The sequence below is a fragment of the Otolemur garnettii genome, unplaced genomic scaffold, assembly GCF_000181295.1.
Source record: "Otolemur garnettii isolate 467f Iridium unplaced genomic scaffold, OtoGar3 scaffold00008, whole genome shotgun sequence".
Classification (NCBI taxonomy): domain Eukaryota; kingdom Metazoa; phylum Chordata; class Mammalia; order Primates; family Galagidae; genus Otolemur; species Otolemur garnettii.
In genome coordinates, this window is record NW_003852403.1 from 12,475,486 (window position 1) to 12,491,651 (window position 16,166).

General features: G+C 37.5%; 1 protein-coding gene and 1 pseudogene across 5 annotated transcripts in view; one reads left to right on the plus strand and one right to left on the minus strand.

The window, feature by feature from the left end:
* P4HA1 (prolyl 4-hydroxylase subunit alpha 1) overlaps positions 1-16,166 on the plus strand; it is a 78,261-nt gene that overhangs the window by 26,770 nt on the left and 35,325 nt on the right. For all 5 annotated transcript variants that reach the window (XR_002771742.1, XM_003783567.3, XM_023509643.1 and 2 more), the window contains 3 exons: positions 7,666-7,905; positions 10,256-10,452; positions 15,416-15,592. Coding sequence is in view for 4 of the 5 variants with exons in the window: in XM_003783567.3 (XP_003783615.1) it covers positions 7,666-7,905; positions 10,256-10,452; positions 15,416-15,592 (614 nt within the window). In the remaining variant the exon portion in view is untranslated. The remainder of the gene's footprint in view (positions 1-7,665; positions 7,906-10,255; positions 10,453-15,415; positions 15,593-16,166) is intronic.
* LOC105886404 lies at positions 3,847-5,289 on the minus strand (annotated as a pseudogene).

Consider the following 16,166-nt stretch of genomic DNA (forward strand, 5'->3'; position numbering starts at 1 on the left):
GGTATTTTTTTTTTTTTTTGAGACAAGAGTCTCACTATGTCACCCTCGACATAGTGTCAAGAGTGCCTTGGCATCACAGCTCACAGCAACTTCCAGCTCTTCGGCTTAAGCTATTCTCTTGCCTCAGCCTCCCAAGTAGCTGGGATAACAGGCACCACCACAGTATCCAGCTAGTGATATCTTGTTTTATTAGGAAAAAGACTGATAGTTTATTTTAAACACTTTATTCTTCTAGAAGCATGACTTCTAATATGATATGGATTTAGTCTCAGAACTATATTATTCAAAGTAAAGTGTTCTTAAGTAAGTAATATTTATCATATAATTTGTTCTTTTCCAACATACTTGTCATTTTTTTGTTGTTGTTAGTGTCAGAAAGGGAACTATGTGGTTTTCTTTTATAAGGCATAAAAAGAGCCCAAGAGGACAGGATTTTCTTCTTTTTGTTATTTATAAAACTTCTTTTATTATGGAAAATGTCAAACATCACACACACACACACACACACACAAAATAAAGATAATTACATAATGAGTCTCATGCTTCCATAACGAAGCTTCATCTGTTCTTACCACCCCTTCTTTTTGTTGGAGTATTTTAAGAGCAAATCCTAGCCATCACATCATTTTATCTGTAAAGACTGCAATATGCATATCTAAATGATCAGGTCTTTTTTAAAAATAACATACCCATTGACTATTAACCTGCCTAACAGAATTGACAGTATTTTCTTACTATAACTTAATACTAAGTCAATATTCAATTTCTCTGGTGATCCCAAAGATGTTCTGTTACAGTTGCATTTGTTTGTTTTATCTCTTTTATTCCCTGCTCCTTTTTTTTCTATTTATGACATTGATTATTTGGGAAAACCAGGTTATATGGTCTGTGCTGCATTCTGGAGTTAGCAGATTTCTTCTTTGGTGGTTAATTTTTTCCTTTAATGCCTGTGTTTCCTTCAAATTGATTAGAGGTAGAGGCTCGATTAGATCTAAGCTAAGTTTTTAATTAACTCCATAGATGGCGCTATGAACTCTGTGTTGAACTGCAGGAACTGACATCTAGTGTCTTATCAAACTTTTTGTGATATCATTGATAAATCAGGCTCTTCAAGTGGTGATGTAGCAGGAAACTGACGCAGACAGAAGACTCCAGGCATCAGTTGATTAGAGGAAGCAGGTTTATTTGGCCGGGGGTACTTGGAACACTAGCGTGTTCCCCGCCGCCCCCCCCAATCTCTTGCCTCTCTTTTATCCACCTTTCAGGGTGGGAGTGCACGTGAGGGTCATAAGACAGAGAAACACGACATCATCCTCAAGGTCCCAGGCTCAAAGGGGGAAGGTCAGATTCGCCTGCATCCTTGTGGTTGGACCACCTGCCCCAAAGGCAACAGAAACCCAAGGAAGTTACTAGGTTACAATCTAGGCCCCATGTATGTCAGGGGAGAAACACGCAGACAGCAGAAACACCTGCGGCTTGGCTGAGGCCTACACAGAGCGGCTAGGATAGATTCTTATAGTTCTGCTTTTTCTTTCTTGCCTCAGTGAGAGCCTGATTTCCCCATGTAAAGTTCTTCTTGAGTTCATCTAATGGTTTTGGCAGCCTTTGGTAGCCAGAGTGGTTCATTGCCTAGAACCAGCACAACATTAGAGGTTGCAAATTGGTGATTTATCTCATTCCATCATCTTTTTTACTTTTTTTTTAGACAAGAGTCTCACACTCAGTTGCCCTGGAGGTGAGTGCCATGGCATTATAGCTCACAGCAACCTCAAACTCTTGGGCTCAGGAGATCCTTTTGCCTCGGCCTCCCTGGTAGCTAAGACTACAGGCACCTACCACAATGCCTGACTTTTTAGAGACAGGGTCTTGTGCTTACTCAGGCTGGTCTTGAATTCATAAGCTTAAGCAATCCACCTGCCTTGGCCTCCAGAGTGCTAGGATTACAAGCATGAGCCACCATGCCTGACTTTATATTACTTTTGATAGCTAGAATTCTAGAAACAAGAATGTCCTTCATGAACTGTTTGGTTACCTTGAACTATAGCTTACATTGGAAAGATAAGATAAATCTAAAATTATCCTATATTTTTCTTTTTGTTATTCTTCAGTTTTCAGAGTAATGAGTTAATGTCCTAACAACAACTTTCAGTAGTGACCAGTGATTTTTATCTGAAGTATTATGAATTCATGGATTTATATATATGTTTTTACTTCAATCCATTATATTGTTATTTCTTTGATGCTTATGTTATCTCATTTCAGGGTAGTGGGAACTTTTACAGATTAGCACATTTGTCTTTTTGAATTTATCTTACTATTCTTTGATAGCAAGGAAGTAGCTTAGGCTGGAGTACATTGGCTGTTCACAGGTATGATCATAGCTCACTACACCCTTGAACTCCTGGGCTCAAGTGATTCTTCTGCTTCAGCTTCCTGAGTGGTGGCTACAGGTGCATACCACTGCATTAGTTGTGTCTTAATTCCTCTTAACAAGGAATGGCATTTGAGCAGCAGTCTAGCTAAGTTTTAAGGGTGTTTATTGCTTTTGAGTTTGTCATTTATTCCAGATCTTCCCAATGAACATAGATAAGAAATATGTAAGTTCATATTGTTATTCTAATTCAGATTGAGACTGCAGAACTCATACTTAAATCTCTTTTCTCTTCTTTTGAAAAATCTTGGTTCCTAATAACCAGTGACCTAATGATGCCTAAAATATTTCAAAATTGTAGTAACTCTTCTATTAATAACATTAAGAATACTGAATGCAGTGTTTTAATACTTTTTACCCTTATAATATGTCATAGTATATCAATCAGTCAAAATACTGTTTTAAAGACACGTGAAGTAATTCAGTTGCCTGTGTGGTTATGCTCTCTCTCATCATGTTACACAGATAGGTTCATTTATTTCAATATCTTTTCCCCTGTTTTTTAGGGATTTTCCTTTTTTCTTTTGATCTATTGTTTTTAATTATGCAAAACTTTTATATTCTTTCACAGTCAAACTATACTAATAAGGTATATTAACAAATGTCTCACTTTGATTTCCTGTACTCTTCATCCTGTTCCCTTCTTTTTCCTGTATGTAACCATTTTATTTTTCCATTTCTAATTTTTTTAAATAAAATAATAATATACTATATATTTATTCCTATTTCCTTTCAATACAGACCCAAAAGCTACATCCTACAAATACCATTTTGTACTTTTGTGCTTTAATTTATTGATGTGTCCCAGATAGTACTTTATATCATGTATAGAAATCCTCTTTTTTTTTTTTTTTTTTTTTACAGATGCGTATTACTCTATTTTGTGGAAGTTCCACAGTTTAACTAGGCCCCTATGATAAACATATGGTTTGTTTGCAGTCTTTTGTTGTTAAAAAAAAATAGTGCTGTGAATAACCTTATACATAGAGCATTTCGTATTTTTGCTAAGTGATCTTTGGAATATTTTTTAGAAGTGGTGCCATTACATCAAAGAGAAAATAAACAGATAATTTTGCTTATATGGTCCCATTACCCTCCACAGGAGTTCACATCATTTTGCCTTTCTATCAGCAATATATGAGAGTTCCTATTTCCCTGTACCATCACCAGAAAAATGTCAAACATTGAAAATTTAGCCATTCACTTTTCTTTAATTTAGATTACTTTATATGTATACCACTTTGTTGATCATTCTTTCTTTTTTTTTCAGTTTTTGGCTCAGGGCTGGGCGACCTCTGGCATATGGGGCCGGTGCCTTACTCCTTTGAGCCACAGACACTGCCCTGATCATTCTTTCTTGGTCCTCAGACTTTCATTCTAGAATTTTCCTCTTGAAATATATCCTTAAGAAGCCCTTACATGTACTTTATTTGTATGGCTTGAGATTCTTTGTGCTTCCTGAATCTGAAGTTTCATTTGTTTAATTTTAGAAAAATTTCTACCATTATCTCTTTATATTACAGCTGGAGATCATTTCTTCTAGAAAAACAAGCTCTGGGGTTAGAATGGAACACAGTGAACTAAGAGAGCTCCCTTTATAATTTATCCGTATCAAACTAATTTAGAGCTTATCAGTTTTTTTATATGAATATTACTTTGAAATTATATAACAACTTATTAATAGAACCAATTAAACTCAAAAACTTTATATTCTCAATCTAGTCAGTCAACTCTTCTTACAGTTTTGAAGACATAAAAATAAATTCTGATAACAGCACTCAAATAGTATATACATTTGTGATGAGGTGTAGCAGTCAATTTTAAGCCTCATATTTTCCAGGTTGTAGCTAATATAACCCTTAACTGGTTTCTTAGGTTTTTGTTAAGTTTGTTTTGGGGCTGTTTGTTACTAGGCATAAACAGAAGATAGTGTTAAATATGCCAGTAAATATGAGAACACAGTGTAAGTGGGTTTCTAACTCCTTAGGGACACAGTGGAAACACATCTGAGAACATTGGTGAGTGCTCCTAGTCATCCTGCATTAGGCAATTTCACGCAATCATTTTTTTCCCTGAGGTCAAAGTCTGTGCCTTGATTTTCCTTATAGCTTCCAGAAAGTGGGTTTACTTTGTCACCAACTTCTTTTTCTTGGTGCTCAAAAAGAATGCCATTTTCCTGATACTACCACAAAAAAATCTCTGAAGATAAAGCCTTTACCCTCCAGGTTTTCAGAGTAGGCTCCATTGCACATGCAGAAGAAGTGGTACCACACCCCTAGATGGATAAATTCCGTAAACATCATCCTCTGCCCTGTGGACCATGGAACTTTTTTTTTTCATCCAGAAAGATTTCTCCTTTTAAATAAGGTTGGAAGCCCTTTACTTCAGTCCTGATCTGCTCCTTCACCACTGCATGGAGAGAGTCACCTAGCTCATCCAACTTGGGGTTTCAGGGAGGGCAGGTCTGCAGCCTCTTCTTGACAGAGAAAATAGCCTGGCCTCTGCACAGCCATAATCAACAGCTCTATTCTTTTCCCTTTACTTTGAAAGTCCTTGGTTCTTTCTCCTTTGTTTTTAGGCCTATGTCCTCTGAATACCTTAGCACTGCTTTCTGTAGCTTACACAGAAACACATCATTGTTGGCCAGAAACAGTGCCATGGCAGCAGTGTCAAGAGCTCCTGCACCCATAGACCATATCCTTATAGTTAAGGAACATGAGTTTGTCTCTAGCATCTCCACCTTATCCTTCAGCTCCTGCAACAACCCAGAACTTTCCTTTTCACCTCCCTTCTCTGGTGTCAACTGAGGCCTGGATGCTGAGGGTCCAAATCCTCTTGGGCTTTGTTGCTCCAGTAGGGTGCCATGGCATAGCTCACAGCAGCCTCAAACTCTTGGGCGCAAGAGATCTCTCACCTCAGCCTCCCAAGTATCTGGAAATACAGGTGCCCACCACAATGCCTATCTAGTTTTACTGTTTTTAGTAGAAATGGGGCTTGTTCTTTCTAAGGCTGGTCTCAAACTCTTCAGTTCAGGTGATCCACCCACTTCAGCCTCCCAGAATGCTAGGAATACAGGCATGAGCCACCACACTCGGCCTATCATGGTGGTTTTTTCAAGTTCTTTGGTTTTCTATTTATATTTTATGACGTGTGAAGTGTCAGATACCTCCTTTTCTTGAAATCAGTTGACATACTACTACCAAGAGCACAAATAATAAATGCTTAATAGTTATTCTGCTTCAAAGCACAACATCAGGAAAATGAAAAAACAGCTCATGGAATGGGAAAAAATGCTATAAGACCATGTGAATGATAAGGGATTTATATTCAGAAAAGCCAACAAACTAACAAATCAATAATGAAAATACAAATAACCAAATTCATTTAATGGGCAAAAGATGTAAACCAACAATTTTCCAAGGAAGATCTACAAATGGGCAAATGGCACATGAAAAGATGCTTCAGGGAAATGGAAAGGAAAACCACAATAAAATGCCACTTTATACCTACCAGAATGTCTCTGATAAAAAAGGATAATAACCCATATGCTGGAGGTGGAGGATTCAAACCCAAGCCCTGGCCAAAAACTGCAAAAAAAAAAAAAAAAAAATTAGCAGTGCCTGTAGCTTAAACGAGTAGGATACCAGCCCCATATGCCGGAGGTGGCTGGTTCAAACCCAGCCCTGGCCAAAAACAGCAAAAAAAAAAAAAGGATAATAAGTATTGACATGGATGTGGAGAAATGGACATTGCTGGTGGGATTGTAAACTTGTGTAGTCACTTTGGAAAAGTTTGGCAATTTCTCAAAATGTTAAGCATAGTGTTGCCATAGGACCCGGAAGTTCCACTGCTACATATATACTTGAGAACTGCAAACATGTCCTCATAAAAACTTGTATACAAATGTTCCCAGTAGTAGTATTCATAAAAGCCAAAACATTTTTTGAAAAAGGAACAACCCAGGGCGACACCTGTGCCTCAAAGGAGTAGGGTGCCAGCCCCATATAACGGAGGTGGTGGGTTTGAACCCGGCCCTGGCCAAAAACTGCAAAAAAAAAAGGAACAACCCAAATATCTATCAACTGATAAAGAAAATGTGGTCTGTTCGTTTGTTCATATAATGGACAATAAGAAGGGTACTACAACAGGGACAAACCTTGAAAACATTGTGTTGAATGAAAGTGGCTAGTCATATTGTATGATTCCATTTGTATTAAATGTCCAGAATAAGCAAATCTATAGAGACAGAAAGTAGATTGGTGGTTATCTTGGGTTGGGTGGGATGGGGGTAATAAGTAGTGACTGTTAATTGTTACAGGGTTTCTTTTGGAGTGATGAAAAAGTTCTAAAATTAGATTGTGGTGATAGTTGCAGAACCCTGTAACTATACTAAGAACTGTTGTAATCTTTTTTTTTTTTTTTTTTTGAGACAGAGTTTCCCTTGGTCACCCTCAGTAAAATGCCATAGCATGACAGCTCATGGCAACCTTAAACTCTTGAGCTCAAGCAATTCTCTTGCCTCAGTCTCCCTAGTAGCTGGAACTATAGGCATCTGCCACAATGCCCAGCTATATTTTTGTTTGTTTGTTTGTTTGTTTGTTTAGCAGGCCCAAACTGGGTTCAAATCCACCAGCCCCAGTGCATGTGGCCAGCGCCCTGACCACTAAGTTACGGGTGCCCAACCAGAACTGTTGTAATCTTTAAATGGGTGAACTTTATAGAACTTTATAGTATTTAGATTACACGTCATTAATGCTGTTTAAAAGAAAGAAAGAAACCAGTTAATAGGTTGTTCTCTCCTGTACATCCATCTCATGCCTAGAGTGTTATTTAGGGCAGCAGTTCTCAACCTGTGGGTCACGACTCCTTTTTAACAATGCAGCATTAGGAAGGTTGAGAACCACTGGTGCAGGGTGAAATAGAATCACGTGGTGCTTCCTACTGTGTTAGAAAACAGTATATTTCAACTTAATTGATGTTTCATTTGTTATAATGTTATCATTAAGTCTTAGGTTTTCTAGGTCCCACATCCCCTCTTTCCACTTGTGTCATTCTTGTCATGTTACATTACCTTAGAGATTGTTCCTTTGTTTATAAAGTTAAGGTAATTTTTGCTTTTCCTATCTCACAAGATTATTATGAAGTTCAAATAAAAGAGCAGTTTGAAAGCTGTGTGGTCTTAAATGTGCAATAGTGTTAAGATTCCTAAAGTTCTCTGTATTTTCTTTTCATAGGAGTAAAACACAAATCTTTTCTAACAGCTGAGGATTGCTTTGAGTTGGGCAAAGTAGCTTATACAGAAGCAGATTATTACCATACAGAACTGTGGATGGAACAAGCACTAAGGCAACTGAATGAAGGCGAGGTTTCTACTATAGATAAAGTCTCTGTTCTGGACTATTTGAGCTATGCAGTATACCAGCAGGGAGACCTGGATAAGGCACTTTTGCTCACAAAGAAGCTTCTTGAACTAGGTATGTTATCTGGGCCTAATTTACATCTATACTTATATCGAGGGGGTATATATATATATATTATCTATCTGTTCCTATCCATATACCTTTGGTACTTTTCATTTGTTAGAAGTCAAGAACCTTATCTGTCTAACATACTTTATCCTATTCCTGTTTATTGTCAGGACCATTGAGAACTGATTTTTCTTACCAAGTAGTACCCAGCGGCTGTGTTTCTCTGCTTTGTGTTCTCCAGGAATTTCAAAACCTAACCTAGCTAACTTAGCCAAAAATGTTTGTTTCAAATGTTAATCAGTTTCATTTAAAGGATGTTTTGGTTTATTGCATTTTATACTGAAATATAAAGTGATTTAAAATGAACTGAAAATATGTTTGATTGTCATATTAAATGTTAGTAAAATGTAATGCCTTATGAGGGAATTTTATCACTATTACTTTGAATAGAGAAGGTAGTTGTTTCTTCAGGTATGGTCTAAGGACCACATGCATCAGAATTATTTGGATACTTCTTAGAAATGAAAATTCCTTGATCTATACGTTAGATTATTAAATCATAATCTCTGGAGATGGAGCTCAGAATTTATATGACAATAAGTTCGGGTGGCCTTTGGTATATAATGAAGCTTTAAAAACTTTAAAAAGTTAATTATTATCATTTTTTAAGACAGTCTCACTAGAGTAGTGTAGCATCAGTCTAGCTCATAGCAACCTCAAAACTCCTGGGTTCAGGCAATCCTCCTGTCTCAGCCTCCTGAGTAGCTGGGACTACAGGCGCCCACCACAATGCCCACTTCAGTTTTCTGTTTTTAATAGAGATAGGGTCTTGCTCTTGCTCAGGCTGATCTTGAATTTCTGAGCTCAAGTGATCCTCCTGCCTCAACCTCCCAGAGTACTAGGATTACAGGTGTGAGCCACCACACCCAGCCCCCAAATTAATTGTTTTTATGAATAGGAAAATATGTTATGTTAGGAGAGTCAAACAGCTCAAAAGGATTGATCATCTGAAAATGAACTTTGGGTAATTGGTTTATTTTTTAGTTGGATGAATTAATAAATTAACGTATTAGTTCAAATAGCCTTTTTCATCCTTTCAGTATTTTCCAGTTATTTTTTCTCCTGATGTAAAAATACCTATTTTGTATTCATTCTAAAAAATTTGTTAACACAGTTAAAGATACAGAATCATTCATAAGCCAGTCATTCAAAGACAACTTATACGTTTTTGTTTCCTTATAGTATACTACTGCCCTACTCACATACACTCTTTTCTCTTTATTTTGTAAGATTAGGCTTATGTTGTATATCATAACATACATTGTGAGCAGTTTTTAAAGGACAAGAAATATTTTATAGTATAGGGCTAAATTTCTTAAACAGTTACTGCCACAAGTAAAGTTTCTACATACTATTCTGCCTTTTTTATTTGTTTATGGTGTAGGTGTTTGGATTTTTTTCCTCCCAGATTGGCAGTGTAGTCCTCTTTTCCCCTAGTAAAAGGTAGTTAAAAATTATGACTAGCAATTCTGAGGGATTTAGTGGAGTCTAGCTTTTTTGAAAATCATACCTTAATTTCCCTTTTCTTTCTTACCTAGAAATTTGGGATTAAAATTTGTTCAGTCCTCAGAAGTAGGCTACATATATAATGCATTTGTGGTAAGGGTTGCTTTTCTTTTCCTTTTTTTTTAGAGCCAGAGTTTCACTTTATTGCCCTCGGTAGAGTGCTGTAGCATCACAGCTCACAGCAACCTCCAGTTCTTGGGCTTAGGTGATTCTCTTGCCTCAGCCTCCTGAGTAGCTGGGATTACAGGTGCCTGCCACAATGCCCAGCTATTTTTTTGTTGCAGTTTGGCCGGGGCTGGGTTTGAACCCACCACCCTCGGTATATGGGGCCGGTGCCCTACTCACTGAGCCACAGGTGCTGCCCAAGGGTTGCTTTTCAACCGGTTTTTCCCATGATGAATATGCCCAGTTTTCCCCATGATGAGTATTTTTCAGTCTTAGGAAAACCTTTTCCATTGCTTAAAATAAGTAGAATGAGTAAGATTTTAAAATTCATTTGACATCAATTGAACATAGTTCCTTTGGCTGATTATTAAATCACTAATATGCTACCTTGAAATAAATGGCTGCTTTCATCTCCAGAACTGTTTTTACATAGGGTGACTATAGGTCCTGATTTACATGAGAGCATTACCTCTTGTTTGGTACACTTATTATTAGTGATTCATTTCATAAAAGCAAGCTGTTTTGGAAGATAAATTATATGGTCTCTTATTTTTATATCACTGTATTCTGATGCTTAACCAAGTGTAACTTTCCGCATGGACATGTTTTCTTTCTCTTCTAATAGATCCTGAACATCAGAGAGCTAATGGTAATTTAAAATATTTTGAGTATATAATGGCTAAAGAAAAAGATGTCAATAAGTCTTCTTCAGATGACCAATCTGATCAGAAAACCACACCAAAGAAAAAAGGGGTTGCTGTGGATTACCTGCCAGAGAGACAGAAGTACGAAATGCTGTGCCGTGGGGAGGGTATCAAAATGGTAAAGTGGAAAAGCCAATCGTGTGTGTGCGTGTGTATGTATTTGTACCTAGTTTTAGAGAGAATTAGGGTTCATTTATATTTAAGCCTATGTGATCAAAATCAGAATGAGTACATAAAATATTACAGTATGCCACATTATATGAGTATGGGTGTCACACTTACTATGTTCCAATTATTAGTAAAACAGCTTGAAGATAAAGCTTGAAAATTGTGTACTATTGTATGCATTTGTGGTAATATTACCCTTTTTGTAGGTTTTGTAGGTAACCTCAAAAAAAGGTTCTTTTTTTTTTCTTTTTCTTTTCTTTTCTTTTCTTTTTTTTTTTTTGAGACAGAGTCTCACTCTGTCACCCTAGGTAGAATGCTATGGCATCATAGCTCACAGCAGCCTCAAACTCTTGGGTTCAAGTGATCCTCTTCCCTCTGCCTCCTAAGTAGCTGGAACTGCAGGGGCCCACCACAATATCCAGCTAGTTTTTCTATTTTTAGCAGAGATGGGGTCTCATTCTTGCTCAGGCTAGTCTCAAACTTCTGAGCTCAAGTAGTCCTTTTTGGCCTCCCAAAATGTTAGGATTACAGACATGAGCCACCACTTAAAAAGAGTTATTTTCAAGCGTGAAGGATCATATATGTTTGTGGGAAGTGATTATTTTTCTTATACTTAATGTAAAAAAGATATCAGTAATCTTAGGTCAGAAACTTATTTTATGAGACATAACAGATTCATCTGTATAATAATCTTATATTATTGCTTCTAGTAATTTGATAAGATTGGTTGGTGAAATTAATGAAATGTTTTAGTTTATATTAAAAAACTCAAAATGCAGAAAGACTTTCAACAGAGTTTGTCTTTAACATTTATTTTATTTTATTCATTTGTTTAGAGAAAGGATGTTACTCTGGATTGTCATGGTGGCTTTTTTTGTTTGTTTTTAGAGATGGAGTCTCACTATGTTTCTTTTTTTAATTGTTTAAATCATTTATTTGATTCGTAGCCTATGCACGTGCGTGCAACAGGTAGAAGCTCCAACAAATCAAGTGTTGCAGACAGTGGGTAACCTGGTCTGAAACTCCCAGCCTCAAGCAATTCTCCCATCTCAGTCTCCCCAAATACTGGGATTACAGGCATGAGCCACCATGCTCAGCCAAGAATTATTCTTTAAAAGGCCCAAATATGGGGGCCGGGCATCGTGGCTCACCCCTGTAATCGCAGCACTCTGGGAAGATGAGGTGGGTGGATTGCCTGAGCTTATGAGTTCGAGACCAGGCTGAGCTACAGCGAGACCCATCTCTAAAAACAGCTGGGCATTATGGCAGGCACCTGTAGTCTCAGCTACTTGGGAGACTGAGGCAAGAGGATCACTTGAGCCCAAGAGTTTGAGGTTTCTGTGAGCTGTGATGCTATAGCATTCTACCAAGGGTGACCAAGTGAGAATCTTGTCTCAAATGAATAAATAATAAAAGACCCAAATATATCTATAATTTTTTTTATTTATTATATATTTATATATATGTATTTATCACTCAGAATCCTTCGGGATGTTAATAGATACTAGGCCATAAAAAAGGATCATAGTCTTGGAAAGATTTGTTAAACAAATTTGAAAATAGTTTTTTGTTTAGCCTATGCCCTTCTCAGAGCCTTTTTATGATAATGTGCATTATGCATATGATATACATTATCTTCTAGTATTGATTTGGAAACTTTTACAAGTTTGTTTGTTTATTTATTTATTTATTTATTCTTTTCTCTTTTTTTGAGATAGAGTCTCACTTTTGCCCTCAGTAAAGTGCTGTAGCACCATAGCTCATAGCAACCTCAAACTCTTAGGCTCAAGCAATCCTCTTGCCTCAGTCTCCCAAGTAGCTGGGACTATAGATAACTGCCGCAATGCCCAGCTATTTTTAGAGATTGGGGTTTCCCTCTGGCTCAGGCTGGTTGAACCTGTGAGCTCAGGCAGTCCACCTGCCTCAGCCTCCCAAAGTGCTGGGATTACAAATGTGAGCCACCGCACCTGGCCTTTAAAAGTTTCTTTTAAAGACTCGGTGCCTGTGGCTCAAGTGGCTGAGGCGCCAGCCACATACACCCAAGGTGGCGGGTTCAAATCCAGCCTGGACCCGCCAAACAACAATGATGGCTGCAAGCAAAAAATACCTGGGTGTTGTGGTGGGCGCCTGTGGTCCCAGCTACTTGGGAGGCTGAGGCAGGAGACTCTCTTGAGCCCAGGAGTTGGAGGTTGCTGTGAGCTGTGATGCCATGGCACTCTACCCAGGAGGACAGATTGAGGCTCTGCCCAAAAAAAAAAAAAAAAAAAGTTTTTTTTAAAGAAAGGAATATCATGTGTTACTAGTGTCCAACTGAACACAGGCATGCATAGAAGGAGTTAGTGAATTTTTAGAGCAGATGATTTAATGTAAATATTGGGAAAGTATTTAAATTTTACTTTATTGCTAATAAACTAAAACTGGACTTTACATTTTGATATTGATGACTATTAGCAGCTTAACCACTAACAAGTAAGTATATCATATCTATGTTGACACTTTTGATAGCTAGGTTCATGGAGTCTTAGGAGGCTATGCATGCTTTTACTTTGGGAGCTAATGAGTAAATACAAGGATAGTGATACTTTGTTGGACTCTATAAACATTTTCTTTTGTAATTTTATTTCTAAATATTTTAGTAAGTACTTTTTATTTATTTATTTATTTTATTTTTTCTAGTTTTTGGCCAGGGCTAGGTTTGAACCCACCACCTCTGGCATACGGGGTGGCACCTTACTCCGAGCCACAGGCGCCACCCTAAGTATTTTTTAAATATAAGAACTTGACTAGAAAAAAAATAAAGAACTCACATTGGCTCGGTGCCTGTGGCTCAAGTGGCTAAGGTGCCAGCCTACATACACCTAAGGTGGCGGGTTAGAATCCAGCCCCGGCCCGTCAAACAACAATGACGGCTGCAACCAAAAAATAGCCGGGCATTGGGGTGGGTGCTTGTGGTCCCAGCTGCTTGGGAGACTGAGACAGGAGAATGGCTTGAGTCCAGGAGTTGGAGGTTGCCATGAGCTGTGATGCCATGGCACTCTACCCGGGGGGATCAGCTTGAGGCTCTGTCTCAAAAACAAAACAAAACAAAAAAATCTCACATTAACTACAATTCCATTATCATGACTAAAAAATTACACGGTAGTTTCATAATATCACCAAATATCTAGTTAGTATTCACATTTCCAGTAGTAAGCAGGTTTTCTTATGGTCCTTAGTAACTCTTACAGAAAAGAACAAAATGAAACAGGAGTCTGCAAATTTGCCAGTTTATTGATATGACATATACATGTCAACTCTGCATTCTTCTCAGAATATTTAAATTCGTTTTGGCGGCTAGGGCACCAGCCACATACACCGGAGCTAGCGGGTTCGAATCCAGCCTGGGCTTGCCAAACAGTGACAACTATGATCAAAAAATAGCTGGGCTTTGTGGCGGGTGCCTGTAGTCCCAGCTACTTGGGAGATTGAGGCAAGAGAATCTCTTAAGCCCAAGAGTTTGAGTTTGCTGTGAGCTGTGATGCACTGCACTCTACCCAGGGCAACAGCTTGAAACTCTGTTTCAAAAAAAAAAAGAATATTTAAATTTATTTCATTACATAAAAGATATTAGATAGGGTGGCGCCCATGGCTCAGTGGGTAGGGCGCCAGCGCCATATACTGAGGGCGGTGGGTTCAAACCTGACCCTGGCCAAACTGCAACAACAACAATAGCAACAAAGAATTAGCAGTGAGATAACTTATTAATATAATACTTAGATGATTGAAGGGAATTTATGTGTTTTGCTGACTGCTCTTTTTATACCCCCTAGTAAAAGTATTTGGCTTTTTTGTTTTATAACTTAACCTTCTCTTTTTTAGAGGTACTCATTTTCATAAAAAAGTCTTTTTTCTTTGAGACAAAGTCTCACTCTGTTGCTCCAGACTAGAGTTCCATGGCATTAGCCTAGCTCACAGCAACCTCAAACTCCTGGGTTCAAACTGTTCTCCTGCCTCAGTCTTCTGTATAGTTGGGACTATAGACACCCACCATAATGCCTGTCTAGTTTTTTAATTTTTATTTTTAGTAGAGATGAGGTCTCATTCTTGCTCAGGCTGATCTGGTGATCCTCCTGCCACAGCCTTCTGGACTGCTAGGATTACATGCGTGAGCTACTTTTCCCAGCTTTTTTTTTTTCCCCACGAGCATTTAACTGTGAGGTATTTAAGAAAACTTTGTTTGGTTTTTCCTTTTGGAAACTTTCTTTCTGGTTGCTTCCCAGTTACTTTGTGAAGTTCAGAGCAATGCTAGGCATTTATTTAATATTACATAAACATTTCATTGTTTCTTTCATCTTTATAACAGCTGAACTTTATTTTGAGAAGAGAAGGATTAAAAGAGAAACTCTACCTTTTTTTTTAATAAAGGCCTTCTCCCATCTTCTTCAGAAAATAATCATTAATAAAATTTTTAAAATCCCGAAGGTCCTATTTGATGCAAAATATTTGCAGAGTACTGCTGCTTTTGTGTATTCTTCCAGAGATACTCTTAGGGTATATGCAAACATGATTATTATTTCTTATCTGTGTAGAAATAGTTATTAAAAATACTGCTAGGCATGCAGTGGTTTGCTCCTGTAATCCCAGCTCTTGTGAGTCTGAGGCAGGAGGATCCCATGGTTGTAGTTAGCTATGATTGCACTACTGCACTCCAGCTTTAACAACAGCAAGACTTTGTTTCTTAAAAGATAAATAAATACACAATTATAAGAGGGACTCTACTTAACAAATGCAAATGTTGTAACCTTATTCTTTGTTACTAGAATTAAAAGTATTTGGTTATTTTACTCTTTCCTCAAATTAACCTGAAATAATAATAAAAAAGATAAATATGTAAAAACATTAATATATATATATATTTTTCACTTCATGTTTAGACTCCTCGGAGACAAAAAAAACTCTTTTGTCGCTACCATGATGGAAATCGGAATCCTAAATTTATTCTGGCTCCAGCCAAACAGGAGGATGAATGGGACAAGCCTCGTATTATTCGCTTCCATGATATTATTTCTGATGCAGAAATTGAAATTGTTAAAGACCTAGCAAAACCAAGGGTAAATAATTTTTCTTTTTTCTCTTCAATTTACTGTACCTGTGTATCAATTTTTTCTTTGTAAGATAACAGAAAGGATAATTGATACAGTAATAGCTCCAGAGATAGTTTTAGATATTGTCACCTCAATGTAATGGAGTTGTTAATGATTCTGTTTATGCCAGTTTTTCTCAGTTTATCATCAACATAAGTGACATACCCTGCACCTGGGTTTTAATCACCGAGTTATGAAAATCGTAAATTTTCATAGATTTTTCAGAAAATCTATGAAATTTTCAGAGATTTTTATTCGCATGTAACAAATTTATGTTGCATCATCTTTCTGAAAAACTTCTCTACATATTTTGGAGTCTCTTAATCTTAGGGGCTACTCAAAACTCAGCTTTTTATGCCTTCTGTATTCATCTGAAAGAATACCTGAAGTATTTTTATTCCCTGTTATAGCTATTAGACAGATTATCACTAGAAAAATATAATTTGGGGCTCGACGCCTATAGCTCAACCGGCTAAGGCGCCAGCCATGTACACCTAAGGTGGCGGGTTCGAATCCCCAGCCCGGACCCGCCAAACAACAA